Source organism: Rhinopithecus bieti, unplaced genomic scaffold (genome assembly GCF_001698545.2).
Source record: "Rhinopithecus bieti isolate Rb0 unplaced genomic scaffold, ASM169854v2 scaffold_32740, whole genome shotgun sequence".
Lineage (NCBI taxonomy): Eukaryota > Metazoa > Chordata > Mammalia > Primates > Cercopithecidae > Rhinopithecus > Rhinopithecus bieti.
The window spans coordinates 434,174-457,894 of NW_016814617.1; the positions used below are offsets into that span (position 1 = coordinate 434,174).

The window sequence follows — 23,721 nt, forward strand, 5'->3', positions numbered from 1 at the left end:
CCACTGGTATCTCATTGTGGTTTTGATTTGCATTTCTCTGATGACCAGTGATGATGAGCATTTTTTCATGTGTCTGTTGGCTGCATGAATATCTTCTTATGAACAGACATTTGTTTTTTTATTTAAGACAGTTTCACTCTGTCACCCAGGCTGGAGTGCAATGGTAGAATCTCAGTTCACTGCAAGCTCCGCCTCCCGGGTTCAAGCAATTCTCCTGCCTCAGCCTCCCTAGTAGCTGGGATTACAGGCATCCGCCACCACACCCAGTTAATGTTTTGTATTTTTGGTAGAGACAGGGTTTTGCCATGTTGGCCAGGGTGGTCTCGAACTCCTGACCTCAGGTGATCTGCCTGCCTCAGCCTCTCGAAGTGCTGGGATTACATGTGTGATGTGTGAGCCACTACGCCCAGCCAGGATTCTTTTTTTTTTTTTTTTTTTTTTTTTAAACTTTTACCTTCAAGGGTACATGTGGTGCAGGATGTGCAGGTTACATAGGTAAACGTATGTCATGGGGGTTTGTTGTACAGATTATTTCATCACCCAGGTATTAAGCCTAGTATCCATTAGTTATTTTTCCTGATCCTCTCCCTCCTCCCACCATTCACCCTCTGAAAGGCCCCAGTGTGTGTTGTTCTCCTCTATGTGTCCATGTGTTCTCATCATTTAGCTCCCACTTATAAGTGAGAACAGGCAGTATTTGGTTTTCTATTCCTGTGTTAGTTGGCTAAGAATAATGGCCTCCAGCTCCATCCATGTCCCTTGCAAAGGACATGATCTTGTTCTTTTTTAATGGTAGCATAGCATTCCATGGTGTATATGTGTACATTTTCTTTATCCAGTCTATCATTGGTAGGATTTTAGACATATAAAAATTAGCTAAATACCTACTACTGTGAATCATTTTTTTTTTTTTTTTTTTTTTTTTTTTTTTTTTTTTTTTTTTAAAACGACAGGGTCTCATGTTGTCCAGGCTGGGGTGCAGTGGCATGATCATAGCTCACTGCAGCTTCAAACTCCTCAAGCAGGGCTCAAGTGATCCTCCCACCTCAGCCTCCCAAGTAGCTGGGTCTACAGGTGCATGCCACCATGCCTGGCTTAATTTCTTCACTTTATCCTGGGTACAAATAGCCTGAGATTTATAGAGAGATAACTGAGTGGTGCCAACTAGGTTTATAAAGAATTATGTTAGCTAGGCACGGTGGCTAACACCTGTAATCCCAGCAGTTTGGGAGGCTGAAGCAGGTGGATCACCTGAGGTTAGGAGTTCGAGACCAGCCTGGCCAACATGGTGAAACCCTGTCTCTACTAAAAATACCAAAATTAGCCAGACATGGTGGTAGGCGCCTGTAATGCCAGCTACTTGGGAGGCTGAGGCAGGAGAATTGCTTGAACCCGGGAGGCGGAGGCTGCAGTGAGCCAAGGTCGCAGCACTGCATTCCAGCCTGGGTGATAGAGCAAGACTCCATCTCAAACAAACAAACAAAAAATTATGTTGAGGAGCCACTGGGCTACCAGTCTGTTTCTTACTTACGATCAAACATATATTTAGGGAAAAGCTAGAGTATTACTGCACTGGCTATAGCATAAGGTCTTAAGATTCAGTTGGAGAGACAAGACTGTGAGAAACATGAGCCAATAATAGCAGGATGGTATGTAATTAATTGTGCACCCAAACTATGAGATACAAGTGTCATATAGAGAATGGGACATGAATGAGGGTTTCAAGGTTAGGGAAAGCTATGGCTGAGGAATCAGCAGCCAGGAGAAAAAGTATGTTTCAAAAAGATGGCAAGCAAAGGCAAAAATGATCATGCACTGGGCCTTTGCACCCTCCTTGAATAATTCTTGCTCATTCATTACGGCCTCCAGACTAATTTAACACCCCTTGCTGAATGCCCCCCAAACATCCCACTCTTCCTGATTGTAATACTCATCATTCTTTGTGTGAGGACAGAGGCCTGGTGTCTGTCTTTTCACCATTATAATCCCAATGCCCAGCAGGGCCTGGGGTATGGAGGGTGCTCAGAAAATATTTGTGGAACAACATCAAAAGGCAAGAATAAGGAGTAATGGAGGAGGTGGATCTGGAAAGAAGAGAGGCGCCCACTGGAAGTAAGTTGTGAAAACTAGGGAGAAGCCAGGTCATGCAGCGCCTCTGAACCCAGTCAGAGGAGTTAAGGCTTTCTGCAGTAGGAAGCAGGGAGCCAACAGTAGTTTATTTAATATGAATTCTTTTTTTTTTTTTTTTTTTTTTGAGACGGAGTCTCGCTCTGTCGCCCAGGCTGGAGTGCAGTGGCCGGATCTCAGCTCACTGCAAGCTCCGCCTCCCGGGTTTAAGCCATTCTCCTGCCTCAGCCTCCCGAGTAGCTGGGACTACAGGCGCCTGCCACCTCGCCCGGCTAGTTTTTTGTATTTTTTAGTAGAGATGGGGTTTCACTGTGTTAGCCAGGATGGTCTCGATCTCCTGACCTCGTGATCCACCCATCTCGGCCTCCCAAAGTGCTAGGATTACAGGCTTGAGCCACCGTGCCCGGCCCTAATATGAATTCTTAAGTCTGATGAATACTCCTTTTCTCCTTAAATCATTCCTTCCTGTGTGAAGTTGAGAGAACATTCAGGAGAAATCACTACAGGCTTACAAAGATGCCACTGCAGGCCCACACATTCTGATCTCCAATTCTGAAATCCCCAAAGCTCTCAAAGCATGTTGATTTTATTGATAAGTTTATAGCACACTCTTTTGGCAGCAAAACCTATCCTAAACTGAGATGAGGCTACTGGCTACTAAGGGTCCATTTCTCTCCTTGGCAGAATATTTATGAGTTTGTTATAGAAACATTGATGTGGTTGATTCTGGCATGTTGTTGCCCATCTCACTTACAAAGGTTGCATAATATGCAGTACACACACCACATGGCCTTTCTGAAGTCTGAGAAACTCTGAACTCCGAATTACATCTGGGCAGAGAGATTCTGACTAGGAATTGTGGACCTGCATTGCATGCTTATGTATCTGACAAATCTACAGCAGTTCCTAGAGTTGGCCAGCTCTACCGTAAGCAGACCCGGAGAGGTAGAGGCAACAGGGCTCATTTTTTTTGCTCTCTGTGGTCGATTCTCTCTATTCCTGGTAATTATGTTCTGTAAAGTGCCCATGAACACTGCATTAGCAAATACTGAACTGTTGCTCCTAGGAGAAATGCAGGGTTACGTTTCTGGGAACCTTGGACACATCCTTTTCAGCAAACAATATATAACATTGTTGTGTGTATTTCTTTTACAGACACCTTGTTTCATATAGGTTGTTGATTTATTAATATTGACCTCACAGCCAACAGCACTGTAACTCATGCCTGAATGAAGCTTATCTAAAGCACAAATTTTCTCCCTAAGGCACATCAAGTCTTCTTGTGCTTAGGAACCCTGGAGACCACTTCAACATGATGCTTATTTTTTTGAAACAAGAGTCTTGCCCTGTCACCCAGGCTGGAGGGCAGTGGTGCAATCATAGCTCAAACGATCCTCTTGCCTCAGACTCTCAAGTATCTGGGACTACAGGCATGTGTCACCACACCTGGGTAATATTAAGATGTTTTGTAGAGATGGGGTCTCACTATGTTTCCCAGGCCAGTCTCAAACTCCTGGCCTCAAGTGATCCACCTGTCTTGGCCTCCCAAGTACTGGGATTACAAGTGTGAGCCACCATACCCAGCCTGGTCCCTTTTTATTTTTTTATTTTTGACACAGGGTCTCTGCTACCCAGGCTGAAGTACAGTGATTCAATCATGGTTCACTGCAGCCTTGACTTCCCTGAACAAGCGATCCTCCTACTTCAGCCTCCCAAGTAGCTGGGACTATAGGTGTGCACCATCACACCTGGCTATTTTTCGTTTTTTGTAGAGGTGAAGTGTCACTATGTTGTGCAGACTGGTCTGGAACTCCTGGGCTCAAGTGATCCTCCCGCCTTCGTATCCCAACATGCTGGGATTACAGACGTGAGTCATTGAACCCTGTCCTGGTCCATTTTAAACAGCAAAATCAGCAAGGAAAATCACAAAAATGCAAAAAAGATGACACTAAACACACTGCAAAATGGACACTTGTTTCCAGTATGAGAATCAAAGCATGAAAACAGAGCACAACCTTGTTCAGCTGGGAACGTGCCTGTCGGGTGACTCAAATATTTTGCTGCTTTTTATGTACCTGTGGATGACCATGAAAGCCCCATAAGTATGGATTTTGGGGTCACAAATTTTAGCAAGTAGGTGAATTCACAAATGCAGATTCTGTGACTGACAAGGATTGACTGTATTTCCTGCTTGGTCATGATTCAGTGCCTGTCTCCTGGGGAAGAGGAACAGGAAACAAGAATGGTACCTTGGAAATAGCAGTTGTCATGACAGCTGTGAAGGACTCTTCTGTCATGTTCGTCTCTGGATCACTGGGAGGCTGCACTTCTTCACGCTTAGTTTTGTACTGCACGTTGGAGAAAATCAAGGACAAGCAAACAAAAAAATGTTTTTTAAGCTTTTGAGACTAAATCACAGGAACATGTTATTTTGGTCAAACAAGTGCCACTGAAGGGATCTACCTCCAATGCCTCTGTTGGCTCCAGTTGTCAATGGTACCTCCCATCAGGTTTTGGAACTAAAAGCAAGGCAGAAATTTAAACCCCTGACTCCCACAGTCACCATTCACTTATGTCAAAATGTTCCTTCACTTTCACAATAAGCAACAAGTTGATGGAGGAATAATACAAAAGAAAGTACAGGCTTGATCTGCAGGTACTTTCAGAGACAGACTCTGTAAGAATTCCTGTCAATCATTTTGTTTTATTAATAAATTATTTTAATTTGAGCAAAACACTTCATCACTTTGATAACATCACCACGACTTTAATAAGCATCAAGAAAGGTTTAACGATATGGTTGTTCCAAAATCAACAGTCCCCTTAGGGCTATTCAGTGAGACTGCTGTTGAATTCTCTTCTTTCAGCCCTGTTTGGTTCTGTGGAGTTTCCACATGGGGGTTTAAGAAAGAGTGAGTATATTATTACACCAGGCATAAATGTCCCTCCTATAAGGCTCTGCCAACACCGAGAACCTTACAAACAACCACTGTGACTGATTTGCAAAGGCCCCCCTGTAATAGAGGAGGTTCTGTCCCTCGTGGAGGTCGGCAGAGAGCAACAGAGTTGCCATTTTTGTTGGTATACACAGAAGCCTCTGTTCATGTAACTTATGTAAATGAATACAGCAGTTTGTGATGGACTCAGCTGTCTTAAAGCACATAAATAAATAGGAGGGAAAGGCTTGAAGTAAATGGAGTGAAGAGATTGTTCAATTTTCCTACAGAAAAAAAAAAAAATCATGGCTTTGTTACACTGCATTGTAGAGCTCCAGCAATGGGGATGCAATGATTTTTTATTATTTCTTTTTAGAGACATGGTCTTGCCATGTTGCCAAGGCTAGTCTGGAACTCCTGAGCTCAAGGGATCTCCCACCTTGGCCTCCCAAAGTGCTGGGGTTACAGGTTTGAGCTTCCACACCTGTCTGGGACACAATGATTAAGGAGAAGACTGAACCCAGATGTGGACCACACCAGGAGGGTTAGATCCTAGGTTCTAATACCAGAGGAAAAGCAAAGAGGAGATAAAGAGCTACCTTTTTTCTCCAGAAAGTTTAAACTTCTGTACAAATATACCACAGTTCTCCAAAAATAGGTACTGGAGGCCACATTTTAAAATACTCATTATTTGACAGATTTCTGACTTGTACCATTTGAGCCCTTTTGGGGGGAAAAGCATAAAGGAAAAGGAAGCAGTGTAAATTGTGACATGCACCTTACTGTGAGCCAGAAAGGCTAGATACAAAATAGAGACATCACCTTAAACTCGGCCAGTCACAGGTGTACGTCCTGCTGCCATTTTTGTGGGGCTAATTCCATTTCTTGAATCACAGCAGAAAAAAACATTTTTTAATTGATAATGGGAAGAGGGTAGCAACTTAAGAGCACGAGTAATTAATATTACCTGCTGAAAACAGGCCTGGACAAGATTCTCAGGGAACATATTCCTGTTGGAGACATGAAAGGCAGTATTATGTTAGGGCAAAAAGTATTGTTTTGTCATACCTAATATATTGGTAGAAATGAGTATATAAAACTGGTACTTTGGTTTCTCTTCTGGCCTCTCCTTTGCGGAATACTTCCTTGTATTGAGATTTCTTTTTTCCTGCTGAGCTTCACCCAAGTATAGAAAGCTCTCCTAATCAACTATCACTTAACTGATTCACTGAGTAACTGACATACTTGCTCTCCTTGGTGAAATGGACACTCACAGTCAAGAGACTATTTATTCTTTAATATTCTGAACATTTCTGTTTTCATCAATGATGTATGTTTACTGATATGGTTTGGCTCTGTGTCCCCACCCAAATCTCATGTCAAATTGTAATCCCCACATGTCAGGGGAGGGGCCTCATGGGAGGTGATTGGATCATGGTGGGTGGTTTCTCCCATGCTATTCCTGTGATCATGAGTGAGTTCTCACAAGATTTAGTTGTTTGAAAGTGTATGGCACTTCTCCCTTCGGCCTTGTTCTCTCTCCTGCAGCCATGTAAGACGTGCCTTGCTTCCCTGCCTTTGCCATGATTTTAAGTTTCTTGAGGCCTCCCCAGCCATGTGGAACTGTGAGTCAATTAAACCTCTTTCCATTATAAATTACCCAGTCCCAGGTAGTTCTTTATAGCAGTGTGAAAATGGACTAACACACTTACCATGGGTTCATTGTATTTGTTCCCAAATTCTTTATACCAGTTGCAAATATCATCATAATTACTGAATTTCATATTATGTAAACCAGTGAAATAGGAGCATAAAAAGGAAGGTATGGTTTCTATAAAATCTAAGCCACATGCATGGAAACTCAATAAAGGCCAGTGACTAAGATTTTTATGGTTAGATTAGGTATGGGAAGATCACTGAAATTAAAAAGAAACACTGGAAAGATTTACACTTAGCTTTCTTTGCAATGTCTAAAGGTTTTGGTGCTCTGTTCTACAGAAACTTTATCTGGAAATTGCAGATGATACGTTTATAAGGGCTGTATACGCAACAGAAACTTTAAGAAATTACTATGAGCTAACAAACTTGAAGAAAAGACCTTGACTTTATGTCAAACAATTGGTGAATAAATGCACTAAGTGTTAAGTGAAAACAAAATATGTAATGTGTATCTTATGTCTTTTTTTACGAGTCTCTGCATTAATTGGTATTTTTTATTGACTGACCTATTTACAGCTCTGGTTGCTTTCAATAAGAGAGTTTCTCCTGTACAATTAAAAAATGTATTTTTCTACTGTGCTTCAGAACTGACTACCAATCCATCCGAGCATCTCTCTGGAACATGTATCTGCACTTCTGTTCATCCTAAATCCTGACTCAGAAGCCTGTTTCTTCTCTTCCCTCTTGGAACCAAGACTTGGCAAGCAGTACTGGCTATGTAATTTGTGGGTTCCTGAGCAAAATGAAAGTGCACAATAATTCAAAAGTTATTAAAAATTTCAATAGAGTAACAGCAGAATATTAAACCACGTACAAGGCCTTGTACTACTATAGGGTTGCATGTCCTTGAAGCCACCTTGTGGCAAGACACTCACCTGATGAGATCTAACATGGCATCCACTGTACTGACTTCAGGGGTGCTGCCTGTCCTGTCGATTTCAGCCACTTTCTGGGTGACACCAGGCTTGATGCTCACCACCAGCACAATACCTGTGGCCAAGGACAGTGTCCACAGAGCATTAGGAACCTTCCAGGGCACCTGGCACAGCTAGCACCTTTAGTGGGCATGGTTATACCAGGCAATAGTGTGATGGGGAGGACCCTGAGGTCCAGCCAAAATGCTGAGCCTCCTCTGGAACCTCAGCAACCACTTTAATTACTCTTCCATTTAAATGAGTAAGCAGAAAGAACTCCGTGTGCTTGCGTGCATGCGTGTGTGTGCATGTGTGTTTAAAATAAAGGGGCTGCATCCCAGAATTGCTTCTGGAAATACCTGCTGATGAGAATATTCTTTTTCTTGAACTTATGAGATCGGCCTAGGAAGGTGTTAGGGTAAGGATGATCCATTTTCCAGCCCAGAGAATGCATCTGATGTCTTTCTGCAACTTTTACCCACAATGTTGGTTATCCTCCTGATAATGCAAAACCAGCCTTGCCTTCCTTCCACACCATAGGTCTTCAAGTATCTCGAAAGCAGTCATGTGGGAAAATCCTATTCCAGAGGTGGAATGAGGACAAATAGATGGGAGTTATAGGGAGAGAAGGTTCATCTCTCTGTAAGGAAGAACTGCCTACATGGCAGAGCATCTGACATCACCATTGTGGCCTTGGTAAGTAATGGGTTCCTGTCACTTGAGTGTCCAAGCCAAGGTGGGAGGCTGTAGAAGAGACCAAGACATTGGAGGGTGTTTGACTGGAAGGAAGTGAAGAAGAAAAAGGTCCTCATGCTCTTTATTGCTCCTCCCTCAAGAGGAGGCAATGGTAATCCAAGGGGTAGGGCTCTGGTTTGCTGAATGGGTCCGTTTTGCTAGTGGGAGGAGTTGCTGGGCAATAAGGGGCCATGAGTGGGCATGGCCCACTCTTTTCCTCTCTCAGGGGTGTAGAAGGGCTATATGCCTCCAGCTAATAAGAGAGCAGGATCTTGCTTCTCATTGCTATTTTTAATCTGTGTCTGTCTTCCTCAGGAAACTCATGAGATGATGTGGTTTTGTTTTATGGCAGAGTTCAGGCCCTCCTGGGTCCCTTGGCCTAATACCATTAAAGCCTCACCACATCCCACCTCTTCTTATCAGCTCATTGAAGCAGGGCTACAAGGGCCGAGCTGCTGCCACATCTGAGTACATGCTCTTTCTGTCTTCCCCCTCTGGACATTCTTCTTAAAATGTCACTCAGGGTTACAAAGACCAAGCATTCTTCAAAAAATCATGCTAAAGGTATAAAAGCAGCTACTCCCTTATTAGAATTTTCTCCCTCCTACAAGTGGGATTTATCCTTAACAAGGATAGCTTAACAAGGATAGCTGTTAGCTCTTGTTACTATGTGAAATGCACTAAAATGCTATATTTCTGGAAATATTTTATAATTATACTCAACTTCACTATTATAGACCAATTTTCCACTTTAAGAATTATGTAAGTGGCTGGGCGCGGTGGCTCACGCCTATAATCCCAACACTTTGGGAGGCCAAGGTAGGTGGATCACCTGAGGTCAGGAGTTTGAGACCAGCCTGGCCAACATGGCGAAACCCTGTCTCTACCAAAAAAATACAAAAATTAGCTGGCCATGGTGGTGTGCACCTGTAATCCCAGCTACTCAGGAGGCTGAGGCAGGAGAATCGTTTGAACCCAGGAGGCAGAGGTTGTAGTGAGCTGAGATCATGCCACTGCACTCCAGCCTGGGTGACAAGAGTGAGACTCCTTCTCGAAAAAAAAAAAAAGTAGTCAGGGCCAGGCACGTTAGAGCCACAGGGTGGCTCATGCCTGTAATCTCAGCACTTTGGGAGGCTGAGGCAGGCAGATCCCTTGAGCCCAATAGTTCAAGACCAGCCTGGGCAACATAGCAAGACTCCCCACGTCTCTTTTTAATTAAAAAAATATATTTTTTAAAAAGTAGTTGAGCTTTTCTTAACACACAATTTTTTTTTTAATCTTAACACACAATTTTTTTTAATTAGAAAGTGGTATTGTCAAAGTACCATAAAGTTTCCCTTTGAAGTCTGTCTGCCGGGTTCAAGTGATTCTCCTGCCTCAGCCTCCCGAGTAGCTAGGACTACAGGCGCATGTTACCATGCCCAGCTAATATTTTTGTACTTCTAGTAGAAACAGGTTTTCATGTTGGCCAGGCTGGTCTCAAACCCCTGACCTCAAGGGATCTGCTCACCTCAGCCTCCCAGAGTGCTGGGATTATAGGCCTGAGCCACCGTGTCTGGCCGCCAACTACTTTTTGAATGAAAAAAAAATTACCATTACATAGAGGAATAAGGATTCAGAAATAAATATTACCTAGAATAACAGCAATGAGAGTGGTACAGAAATAATACACGACAGCGCGTAGACCAATTTTTCCAGATACGTTGGAATCCAGTGCAGCAACACCTGAAGGGGGAGACAGAAATCAAATTACATTAATTTTAAAAGTTTCCAGGACCCGTGATTTAATCCTCAAGGTGTGAAATAAAGAGATGAGAGGTGTTCTCATCTACAGACAATGGGCAATAACATGCAATGGGCAAAAGCAACACTTCAAAATTCCAAACAGATGTAAGAGAGGGAAGCCCAGTCAGGTGCAAGTTCCCCTGCAGGCAGCTTCCCACAGCCTTGACCTCCAGGAGTGCCCTGCCTTCAGATCTTCTTGGAGTTGGTCAGAAAATGATCATAACGAGTCCCCCTACCACATTTGCAGTAAGAACTTTACCAAGATTTGTATTATATCATTCAACATCCCTTATGATAAACCTCCTTTGGAATTCAGTTATCTAGGAAAAGTTTATCTCGAAGAACTGAGATAGTTTTGTTGTTGTTGTTTGTTTGTTTGTTTGTTTTGAGACAGAGTCTTACTCTGTCATCCAGGCTGGAGTGCAGTGGTGTGATCTCGGCTCACTACAACCTCCGCCTCCCGGGTTCAAGCGAGTCTCCTGCCTCAGCTTCCCGAGTAGCTGGGATTACAGGTGCACACCACCATGCCCAGCTAATTTTGGTATTGTTAGTAGAGATGAGGTTTCACCATGTTGGCCAGGCTTGTCTCAAACTCCTGACCTCAGGTGATCTGCCACCTTGGCCTCCCAAAGTGCTGGGATTTCAGGTGTGAGTCATCATGCCTGGTCTGAGATAGTTTTTTTTTTTAACACTTGAGAAATCATGTAACTCATGATAGTTTTCCTTTCTGCCCTTTCCAGGAAGCTTAGGCTCAACTGGAAAAAATAATGTTTATATACAATTATAAAAGTAATATATATTCATTATAACTATCTGAAAAAGGAGAAAAGGTAAAGATGACAACAAAAATCACATCATCTCATCAACCAAGTTAATATTCTGGTGAATTTTCTTCTAATATTTTCTCAATTTTTTGTAAACAGCTGGGAGAATTTTATAGTTTTTAACCCTCTCTCTTCTTAATATTGTAGTTGTAAGCATTTTCCCTCATTGTTACAAACTCACCCTGAGGATAATTTTAATGGCTCAATAATCTGTCATGTGGCTATACCAAAATGTATTTAATGATCCACTTATTGCTGGATCTTTAAATGGTCCTGGGGCCAAATTCACAGTAATGTCATTATCCATTCTGGTTAGTGTGTTTCCTTCCTCTTTTCATGATTTTCAAATTGCTTCTGTGTAAACAACCTTATTGTGTATAGCTTTTATTGTGAGACATCTTAAAATTTCTTTTGAAAGAGGAAAGATATTAATAAATAATTTCCCAGGGCACAGGTAATGTCAGAGACTTACGATCATATGGTTAGATCTCACTTTAAATGATTCTTGGCTACCAGTAATATGACTGAGTGTTGCCCAGATTTGAAAGGGCTGTCTAGAGTGTCAAGGACAGCTGGATTAGAGGTGGAAGGCAGGCATCCCTCCTTGCCAGAAACCGTTGCTCTCTGTCAAAGATGCTCATATAAATGGAGTCAAAAGCCGTTCTCCAATTGGACTTGGACGTGGGAAATGGGCCAAGTTGAGAAACAACTGAATCATCTTTCAGCAAGCTGTCACTGGAGGTTTCAGACACTACCCAGCCTGATTTCCAAAATGAGGGTCATATTTTGAGTCAAAGGATCATTATAGAAAATGATTTTGCATATTCAGCACACATGAGTTGTCCCATAACCATTTGCAAAGCCTAAGGTACAGGGTAGCAGGAAAAAGGAAGAGGTTGTCACAAGGCAACCCCAAGGGAAAGGCAGTAAACCTGTATGGCTATCAGCATGCATAGGTAACTTTTATGTTCATTTCCCACACTAAAAGGCCTATCCATTTTTTTTAAGTGACTGGGGGATTATGCTTCTCATATATAATCATACATATTTGATGTACAGGAAAAATCTGCAAGGAAGTGATCACCATTATGATGACAGAACAAGTCATTTCTCACTCTAAACACACCATTTCTCTCACTGTTGATTGCTCCTTTGGAAGTTAATATTTTGAGAGAAGGTGTTCTGGCCTCTGTAGTAGCTACCCTAGAATGTTGTTAAGGGGCCATTCATCAACCTCTGGGAAAAGATTGTGCAATTGCCATATAATGGGCATACTGCAATAGTCACATTCTAGAGTAATTTTTATGATAGATTCTATTTGATTTGAGAAAAATGCAGTTTGCTGTGTTGAAGAGTCTTTTCCTCACAGTAAGACAACGAAAGGTAACAATTAGGCAAGCAAGAACAAAAAAGTCAAGAGAGATTGAAGGCCAAAATTCAGAAACAAATTCACTATCTCATGTTTAGTTTAGGTCTCTTAAAGAGCAAATCATAATGCAAATATGTAAGCTTGCTAAGTATATTATATGATTATAAAACGTGCCTATTTCATTTTAGAGTTCAGTGTATTGTTTTGATAACTATAATAATTATTTCTAACAAAAATCATAGGTTAAAAAGAAACAAAAAGAATCACCACCTTAACAGACTCCAAGTAACTCATCTGTAGCCCTAATATGGGATCTATTTTCAGATATATTGTCCTTCTTTGGTAGATGTCTAATTTAAGCAGACTCCAGCCCCTAAAGTGCTGACAAGTGACAGTCACAGCGCAGTTACAGAACTGTTCTAGGAGATGTGTTTGGTGCCCTTTCAGGATTTTCTTCCAGCAGTGAAACAAATTAAATCTATGTGGGTAATTGTTTCCAGCATATGTTAATATGTCTTAATTTGTCTTAATGATTTGGCCATGGGCTGGTGCCTCTGCTTGTACTCCAGGACTCAGCTGGCAATAAAAGGCTTGATAATAATGAGATCTTGGTGAAAATATCTTAAACAAATACATCCCCAAGTAGACATCCAACTTCCCCTCTGTCCTGGAGCACAGCAATTATCTTGCAGTAACTTTCGCATGGTCGTTTGTTTTCCATTCCTCTAATCTACCTCTTTCGTACTGTTTTCCCGGATATATCAGATATTTACTCAAATCAACAATTATACTTCTCTGCACTGTATAGTTACCTCTACCTCTGTACAGTTACCACTGTATAGTTACCCTCTACCTCTCTAGTTATCAATATGGGGGCAGAGCTGGCTCCCAAGTCCAGGCTCTTGCATGATTTATAATGCATTGTTGGGGATAAGAGTGGTGACCACTATAGAGGGAGAGAACAGATACAGGGAAACAGCCTAATCTTTGAAAACCTCTGTAAATAGGAACATTACAGAACTTAATGACCATAAAATGTCTGTCTGGATGGTTGTAAACACCCCACCTGCCACTAATATCAATAATGATGAGGATGATAATGATAATACAAATAATGATAATGACAATAAACACTATAGTGACTGCAATGTTAATGCATCATCTTTAATTCTCATTATAACCCAAGGAGGCAGGCATTATTACGCCCATTTTACAGAGGACAAAACTGTAGCTCAGAAAGGCTAAGTACCATATAATCATAAAGCTGGTAAGGTGAGTGGTAGAACTGGGATCCCAATCTACATTTTACCTCAAAGGCCATATTCTTAACCACTATTCCATACTGACTCTATCCACGTGCGACAAAATTCTAGACTAGCGCTGCCCAGTAGAGCTTCCTGACAGAAAGGTTCTGTTTTTGTGCTGTCCCCTGCAGTAGCCACAAAGTGCACATGGTTAGCAAGCACTTGGAAAGTGGCTAGTGTGACTGACGAACTGAGTTTTCATTTTAGTTAATATATATTAATTTAATTTATTTATTTTTTTTAATTTTAAAGATGAGGTCTCACTATGTTGCCCAGGCTGGTCTTGAACTCCTGAACTCAAATGATCCTCCCATCTTGGCCTCCCAAATTGCTAGGATTATAGGTGTGAGCCACCACACCTAGCCAATTTAAATTAATCTCAATTTAAGTAGCCACACGTGGCTAATGGCTATCCTATTAGACAGCCCAATGTCTCTAGACCCTACCAGTGTTTAGCATTTAGTGTGTGCTCAACAATGTTGAATGAACAAACTACAGCTTAACTCTATTATCAAATTCAGGAAAAGTTCTTTGCCTTGCAAGCATGGGCAGGGGAAAGGAAGATGCTAAGCCCAAATCTCCTGGCACGTAGTTCCATCAGTGCACTGACTGTATTGCTCTAAGGCCTGAAGCTTATTCTTCACTGGGCCCCCGGTGCCTTAAATAAGGTGCTCTAAGAATGTTTGTACTTGAAGCTTTCTATAGGACAGAAAGAGCTGCATATTTTACAAGTAATCCTCTCCTTACAAATGACCCTATTTCAAAGATCCACTTGTGGGTTTGAAACTTGGAACTCAGCAGGTAGTCTCCTTAGAAACCACTTATACATGGTGGTTTAGTTTGGTTCCCAGAGCAGCCAACGAGAACACTTTTCACCATAAAAGACTCCACAGGGGAACATATGTAACATCTCAGTCTTTTTCAACCTTGTTTTGTTGTTGCTATTGTGCAAACCCACCCCCCAAAGCCTTTTTCCTAATCACCACCCCTGTGAAATTCTAAAACCACAAACTGTATATCTGGTTATATAGTAAATGATACATGTGTTTTTTTACATAAAAACAAGTAAGATTTTCTCCCCCAACTCACCACCACCAAATAAAGACAGCTTTTGCTGCCTTGGGGACAATATTGTCTTGGTGAGAACTTGTGGTCTAGCTCAATGAATGTTGACTGTGAGAATGAGAATCCAGGCACTAGACTCTTACTGGCGGGACATCAGAGAGCAGGCCCACCTTAGTCCCAGACAAGTAAAACCTCATTTGCACTTTATTTCTGAGTTTTTACTCTCAATGGCCACCTGTGTTTCTTGCTCTCAGGCCATCTTTGGTGGCTGGCGAGTTCTAAAGGACCCCTTCGCTTTACAGTTCACTATCAGAACTCGTTTCACCTGGGAGCTGAAAGCTGTCCTATAGGAGGTAATAAATGAGAGGGAACCAAGCAGGTGTGATGGCATCTGCACAGAAATCAGCAGTGAGGATTTAAATGTTTATAGTAATCGGACAGTAACTTTATTTCTGTTAAATGTAATAATAAAAAATAGGGGCCGGGCATAGTGGCTCACGCCTGTAATCCCAGCACTTTGGGAGTCCCAGGCAGGTGGATCACCGGAGGTCAGGGGTTTGAGACCAGCTTGGCCAACATGGTGAAACCGCATCTCTACTTAAAACACACACACACACACACACACACACACACACACACAAATTTGCTGGGCGTGGTGGCGTGCACCTGTAATCCCAGCTACTCAGGAGGCTGAGGCAGGAGAATCTCTTGAACCTGGGAGGTGCAGGTTGCATTGAGCCCATATCATGCCACTGCACTCCAGCCTGGGCAACAAGAGTGAAATTCCATCCCCACCCCCTCCAAAAAAAAAAAAAAAAATAGGGCTAGTATTTCATGTCTATTTTTAATATAATTTTTCTAGTAATTTGCTCTAACTATGGTTTATGAAGGTTATTGATCTGTAACAGATCAGAAAATTTAACAACTGGATTTGCTCCATTCAGTTGAAAAACTAGATGTTTTGTGAAGCCCTGGTGCGGAGACTAGGTACTGTGGGTTTTCAAAGGAGCCTGAGCTGTCACCAGATTGAGATGACCAGGAGAGGCTTGATGGAACAGGTGGCACCTGAACTGGGCAGAAAAAGAAGAGCACGGTTCCAGTTCCTTGTGAGCCCAGAGTTGTCCATTAGAACCTGGGACAGTTTTGAGGCTGGGCTGTGGCCTAGAAACAGGGATAAAATCCCCAGTTGTCCTTGGAAGTCAGGGGCACCTGCTAGCTCTTTATTTTAGGAAAAGGCATTTATTTGCTTTTTTCACCTCAGGAGAAGGCTCTGATGAGCAAGGGTGTTGGCTCCCAGCCAAAGCAGTAATCATCTGAACTTTTTACAAAAACACTCCAAAGGAAGCAGTTGCCTGGCTAAACAATAGCCTGTTTTAAAAATAAACATCCGAGGGCAAAAGACTCCTCCTAGAGCTCTCTGATTAAGCAACCACCCACTGAGAACAAAGCTTTCGTGACAATCTCTCCACATTGCTGTTAAGGTATCAAAATTCAATCCCTTATTGGAAGTTCTTTTAGGTCTGGCATTTGGCGGTGTTACGCCATTATAAGTGAACACCACATCCAAGAAACTCACTGTTGCATAGGAGTTAAAACTCGCCATGTGGATGACTTCTGTCTCTGTCACCAACAGAGAGGCCACCTGTGCGGAGAGAAGGCATGGGCTTTGGTGGGATAGACTGGGCTCAAATCCCAGCCTCCTCCCAGACTCAGCTTCTCCATCTATAAATTGGAGGATCTGAAATGCCTCTATCGCCTTTAGGTTAATTGTGAGGAGCAAAGTGAACAACCAACTTCAGCTTGCATAGCTGTTGTGAGGATTAGAAACAATGTATAACAGGCCTAATACAATGCTCAGGACACAGTGTGTTCTTAGTAAATAGCCTCCATGGTTACTGAATAAATGATAAAGATGATGCAGGTCACTGAGCAAATGGAAGGCAGTCAACAAGCATTAACTGATTCATTCCCTCCCTCATTCATTCCTTCACTACACGGTCACTAAAGAGATCTTTTAAAGACATAAATCAGGTCATTTTATACATCAGGATAACCCTTCAATGGCACTGAAGATAAGAAGAAAAAATCCTTACCTTGGCCAACAGGCCTTGCAGGGGAGACACCTGCCTGCCTCTCCAGCCCCGCCTTGTGCCATCTTCCTGTCTCATCCTCTCCTTCAGCCTCTTCTGGATCAGACCAAGCTCCTTCCCACCCCAAGGCCTTTGCACAGGCTCTTCCCTCTGCCTGGAGTGCTCTTCCTCACTCTTCATCTGGCTTTTAAGTTCTTTCCTCAGAATCCTTCCCTGATTATCCAGCCTAAACCAGGGTGTCCTGATTTCCTTGCTTGGTATCCTGTGCATATCACGTCTCAACAATTTTTATCATTGGTTCATTATTTTACATCTCTTTCTTGCTAGGTTTTAAGCTCCGTGAAGGCAGGAGACCTAGATATCTGCTTGTTCACGAATGTATACTCAGTGCCCAGCACATAGGAGATGCTCAATAAACATGCTGATTGAATGAATAACAGTTATTTAAGTATGGCTGCCTGCCCTAGATCCCTCTCCCAGGCTCTGGCCCCTTGGCAGCAGAGTGCTGCCAGAACAAAACTTGCCAATTCCAGCTGCTGCCCTTATGATCTGTGTGATCTTGAAAAAGTGGTTTAATCTGTCTTCAACCTCCTGTTTCCTTATCTCTAAAGATGGAGTTAAGGTCCCACCTACTTGACGACTTCATAGGGCTGCTATGAGGATTAAATAAACAGGTTCACAATTTTTAAATTCCAAAATGTTTCTTTTATTCCCCAGGGAAAACAAAGCAGGATATGATCTTACTTTGTTAATCCAGGGCATAGGGAAATCTCTGCAGCCTTGATTAGTACTCCCTGGATGTTCAAAGGGAAAGGAAGAGGCAAAGGGGAGCATGCAAAATCTTTCCATGCATGCGTCACCTATCACATCTACTTTTCTCAGAGACATTAAGAACTCTCTTAAAATAGGTAATATCTCCACTCTAGGCTATTTGGTGATATTAACAAAATAAACTGGTCTTTAAGCAGAATCAGCTAAAGGTCCACTTGAAGCCTCTGTCAGCTGGTCCACATTTGAAGTTCAAAACATGCATCAAAAAGCGGTGGGCTCTCCAGGCGCAGTGGTTCACGCCTGTAATCCCAACACTTTGGGAGGCTGAGGCAAGTGGATCACTTGAGGTCAGGAGTTCAAGACCAGCCTGGCCAACCTGGTGAAACCTCTTCTCTAGTAAAAATACAAAAATTCGCCGGGGGTGGTGGCACACACCTATAGTCCCAGCTACTTGGGAGGCTGAGGCAGGAGAATCTCTTGAACCCAGGAGGTGGAGGTTGCAAGTGAGCTGAGATCGCACCACTGCACTCCAGCCTGGGCAACAGAGTGAGACTCTGTCTAAAAAAAAAAAAAAGAAGAAGAAGTGGTGGGCTGCGTCCTGGTTTTAGCAGTCAAGGAGCTGTTTTAGCATTTTTTTCATTACTATGGAACACGGTGGTATTTGTAGTTAGGACCAGTTTTTCAGAAGACTCCATGAACTTTTTGACTCCCTGAACTTATTGTCCAGTAAAAGCATTAAACACACCCCAAAGAATCTGAGGAACTCAGCTGTTCTTTTCCAAAGTCCATATGAATGCTCTGACAGCAGCAGCTAGCAAATGGCTCGGTGAGACTTTTCCGGGTTTTCACCACAACCTAAATATGACTGAGCTGTCTCTTTGCTTCTTTCTCCATAAAATTGGTATCTCAGACTTCTAGGCAAAAGCTTGTTACATGCTGGTGAACTCTATAAACTGATGGCAGAGCAAGTCTTTTTATATTGTTCTCATTTCCAGAATGAATGCATTCAGTATGTTCATATCTGCGTAGCTCAATTCTAATATTGGTCCTGTAGATTCTGCTGCCAGTTCAGGTACTTTGTAGGAACTTCTGAAGGTCTCAGACAAAAAAGAGTAAGTAAAAAAATTGTATAGCATTCTAGATGTGCTATGAAACATTATTATTGTCCATATTTTAAAGCCGAGGACAAGTTAAGTAAAATCCAAGGTTTCACAGCTAATCCATGGCAGAACCAGGATTCAAACCCAGGCAGTGTGGCTCCTTTCTGTGCTCTTAACCACTAGACTCTCCTGCCCCTCTAGGATAGATACTTGTTCAGGTGTCCCTCTGTAGAGAATGGCACAGGTGGGAGTCACTGCTAGAATTGCTTCCCTCACCTACAGGCTCAAGTCCAGTCCCCTTGGCAAGGCACACAAAGCCAATAAACCCTTGTGCTCACCCCTTCCCTCCCATTCCTCTTCCCCACGTTTCCAGCATTCCACTTCAAGTCTCACTGTCCTCCCAAGATGCTATTTTGGGAGGACAAAGATACTATTTTCTTCTGCCTGGAATACCCACCCTCTTCCGTTCACTTGATTTCTATGCTTCCTTCAAAATGGCTCCTTCTAATGTCCCCTGCACTGTCCTCATTCCCAGAAAGTGCTTATCACACAGCATTGAAATGTACTCTTTCTTGCTGAGATAAGACTTAATTTTACACCTTGTGTGTCTAGCGGAGCCTTGCTCATTAAAGATGGAATGAATGAATAAATAAATGAATGAATGGTCTCCCAGGTCCATGCATCCAGTATATAGAAGGTCCTTAGAATCCCTTTTAAATAATAAAATCAGGTTATCTTACAGCTGAACAGAGCTATGAACAAGTCTAGTACCTGTTTAGTCAGAAAGAAGGCTCATGCATGGTTGATTCTCTGGGCTTCAGTCTCAGGGAAAGACTAAAGCAGGGCATATTTATCTCTTGCCACTATTCATTTTATTACTTGCAAATGACATGTTCATTATGGGAACTCTTCCTTATACACTATGTGGTTGTTTTGTCTTTGGAGGCCAGGCATTACACAGATCAAATTGATGCAATAAGTCCTTTGGCTTCAACAGCTGTATTTTAACTCAACACAAATGTCTTGATAGTCTTAGGGAAAGGAGCACTTAAAGTGCAGGAAGAGCCCACTTGTTCCAGATGTTGCAAATGAGGCAAGAAGTTCACGCTCAGACTGTACAGTCTTAGGCAACAACCTTGTCTTCCTGCCTGGAGTTTTAAGTTTATAAACCACCTTGAATGGCAATTTTCATAGAAACTAAACTGTATAACGGACCACCAATGTTTCAAGAAAAGAATGCATACTCCTCCCCCATAGCTAAAATTGACATTAAATGCTCTTAGCCACCTACGTTTATGAACAGTAGCTTAGTTTTAATAGCAAGTCGTACAACAAAGTAATGTGTGTCTTCAAGTCATACAATTGTTGCTAACAAGGGACTCCTGGACCTGACTATCAGATGACCTCAGCTCTGTGACCATGTGAGTAGTAGGTCCTCACCCTCTTATACGTGGTTTTCTGTTAGTCTGTTTTCATGCAGCTGGAGTTAACAAATGTTAGCTGAATAAAACTGAACCTTGTCTCGGGGAGACACGTGGCATGGTTCTTTTCATAGGAGGATGTGGGATTGTTTCCAGATACACAGCTGCCTCTGAGTAAATGAATACATAGCCTTTAAAAAAAAGCCTTCCTCAGCCCCAAATATTTAAGTGTGTCATCTGCTGTAAAGCCTGAGTTTACAAATAAGGTGTTCTAAGACTATCACCAACTGCACTTTATTCTGCTCATCCTCTATTCTTCAGTCTCTTCAGTGCATTCATACTCATTGCCAGATGTGGTAGTTTATTTTATTACGTGGATTCAACCTTAACTAGATTGTATCTGGAGTGTCAGAGTCTCACTGGGCAGGGGTCAGCTCCTGGCTGGCCTCCTGTTTTTGTAAACGAATGTTTTGCTGGCACACAGTCACCCTCAATCATTTACATACTGTCCGTGGCTACTCTCCCAGGACAAACAGAGTTGGGTAGTTGGGCAAAATACACAGGGCCTGTAAAACCTAGAACATTTACTATTGGGCCCTTTATAGAAAAACCTTGCTCGAAAGGCAACCAACTCACATATGTATTCTACATCTGGCTGTTGTTTAATAAATACCGAATATACCTAAGGTTTTATAAGGCTTTAAACTTTTTTACTTGGTTAAAAAGTAGGGCAGGTGTGGTGGCTCATTCCTGTAATCACAGCAGTTTGGGAAGCTGAGGTGGGAGGATCACTTGAGGCCAGGGGTTTCAGACCAGCCCCGGCAATATATCAAGACCCTATTGCTACAAAAGTAAGAATTAGTCAGGCATGGTGGTGTGCACCACCTGTAGTCCCAGCCACTAGGAAGACTTAGGTGGAAGGATGGCTTGAGTCCAGGAGTTCAAGGCTGCAGTGAACTATAATAGTACCACTGCATTATAGCCTGGGCCACAGAATGAGACCCTGTCTTCCCACCCTCTCCCAACAAAAAGTAGTAGAAAACCTCTGATCTTATGGTTGAGGTCAAGCCCTAAAAATTTTGAAATCCTAATGTGAAAGCTGGAGTAACAATTATCTAAAAGTCTGGAACTTTTTTTTTTTTTTAATCTTCCAAGGGTAGAGTGTTAAATTTATCTTTGGAGAAGCTCCTCAATTGTAAATCCAATCACCCAACCAGTGTCTGGTGGAAACTGAAAGTTATTGATAAACAAAACACAAATATTTTCTCCTGACGTCTAGTGTTTAGTAATGTGACTTGTTCAGGAAGCAGAATCAGTACTAGGACTCACACTCAGTGGCCTGGGGGAGAGAGGAGGGAAAGGAGGGATTTTTCTTGGCTTGATATCTGCTTGGCTTGACATCCACTGAGCTGCAAACTGGTGCTGTTTCTTGAGGAGCTGTGTGTGCCCTTGTTTGAGCAGGCATTTATAGGAAATCCAGAGCTGCGACATCACAGGAATGGTTAGGAATGAGCTTCTCCTTGCTCTGGAGGAAGAAATGTGCACAGGAACTGGCATGGACTTGGCCCAGCCTGACCTGGACAGACTCCCAAGTTCTACAAGCAGGGTGGTTGCAATAACCCAGCAGGTACTATGGTATGGAATCTACTGAAGGCTCCTGATGGGGTCCACGAGGAAAGGCTATCCCCCTGTGGCTGTGAGGGGGGTTTTCTCTGAAGTGGATATTCCACAATGGCAAGCATCCCAGGAAGAGGTCACTCCAGGTCAGGACAGGATGGCCTGTGTGCTAGTGGAATTTTTCCTTCTTAGAACCTGGTGTCAGGTTCTGGGATCTGGGGTACAGGAAAGCTTGGAATACCTTTAGGGGAGAGATGAACTCCAGCCTCCTGAAGGCAAGCTGGCAGCTAAGCAGAGGGGCATCCCTGTTAAGGGACCCTGGGAACCCCTTCAGGGAGCAGCTGGATGTCACCATTGGTGTTTCATCTGCTTTCGGTTACCTTTAGCAAAGATTATGTCCTGAGTAGCAGTGTTGTCTTAGCTGTACTTTGGAGAATTAAGCTTCTGTTCCTGTCTTAGGATGGAGGAGCAAAGAGGGGAACTCCTTAGGTCACAGGGGTAGTGGCAGCCACAGCAGACACCAGGAGGCGCAGCTGTGCCCACTGGAGTGCTTCTGGCCCAGGTGGGGGTGGTGAGCAAAGTAATGAGCATCCAGGAAGGATGCTCAGGGGACCTCTGGGAGTGGGACTGGAGGTGCTGTTCTGTTCCTGTGCCGGTCATAGGAGGCTCCAATCATCATAATTTAGTTTTGGGAAGTATTAAAGAAAATGTGACCTGAATTTAAACTTACTGGCTAGTGAGACCTGGACCAGGATTTTTCCAGAGCCACAATTCTCAGGCATATTCATAAGCTATATCCTGTTATTTCTCTGGTGGTTTGACATAAATACGGCTTACAAGACTAAATGTTAGCAGACCCCCAACACAGATATTCCTCAGCATGGCAGGAGCGTGTTCTTCACAATGTAATTTATGGGTAGGATTCTATTAGTACCCACAATGACTGTCTCTGAAAATGTCTTGAGTTTATATCAACTGTGCCATTTTTTTTTGTTTTAAAGTAACTTTGAGACATTATGTCATTTCGTAACTCCATATGCATTTAAAAAGTAAGGACATTTTCTTATACAACTATATGCCATTACCATCTCTAACAAAATCATTAACAATTTATTGATACCATCTAATAGCCAGTCTGTATTCAAATTTCCCTGGTAAATATGACTTCTTAACCTTATCACATAAAAGGAGTTCTTCCTGTTTTAAAAAAAGCTATAAAGTGTTTTTTTAAATCTCACCAGAGGCTTTGATGGCAGAATTTTTTTCTACCTGTTAATTTGGCAAGAGAGTTTCCTTTCTGCAGGAGCACAGATTATTAATCTTGGGTCTGAGTTCCAGCTGTGTTTCTCCTTCTGATTTACATATCCTTAGGGAACTCATTCAACCCTCCCCAGCTTCCCACCTGCATCCTCCTTCGGCCTAATAACTGTATACATTAAGCTACCAGCCTGCTGGATTTATGAGGGCATTTGCAATGTGAAATGGCCCTTCCTGTGTGTTTTCCATGGCCATCTTCTGGGTGGGGAGGCTGAGGACTACTTCAGAGTTTGGAGGAAGGAGCTGTGTACCAGGTAAAGGTGGCACTGAGCTGGCAGGGGAAGGGAGCAGAGATGGGGCAGAGAAGCGACCAGAGGCAAAATTGGAGGAGCTCAGGGCAGAATCCATCCCCATCTCTTTTATTAAAAATACAAACCAAACAAAGACACATGTTCAGTTGAAAATGTAAAGAAAGCACAATGGATCATGTTTTCTTACTTTCCGGATGTTAACCTTTTGGTTTTGATCACAACTTTTAAAAATGTATATACATTTTAATAAAATTTGGATTGTACACACTATCCTGTTAATTTTATTTTCCCGCTTTATACTGTATTGGGAATATTTTCACATGTAATTAAATATGATTCTAAAACAAATTAAATATGATTTTTAACAGTTGCTTAG

At 42.5% G+C, this 23,721-nt stretch overlaps 1 protein-coding gene across 1 annotated transcript in view; it reads right to left on the bottom strand.

Moving 5' to 3' along the window:
• Positions 1-23,721, bottom strand: part of SLC1A1 (solute carrier family 1 member 1) — a 100,141-nt gene that overhangs the window by 20,397 nt on the left and 56,023 nt on the right. Inside the window, exons 3-6 of the mRNA XM_017851485.1 lie at positions 10,064-10,156; positions 7,658-7,772; positions 6,031-6,073; positions 4,377-4,475 (exon numbers count right to left, since the gene is read on the bottom strand). Of these exons, the coding sequence (XP_017706974.1) occupies positions 4,377-4,475; positions 6,031-6,073; positions 7,658-7,772; positions 10,064-10,156 (350 nt within the window). The remainder of the gene's footprint in view (positions 1-4,376; positions 4,476-6,030; positions 6,074-7,657; positions 7,773-10,063; positions 10,157-23,721) is intronic.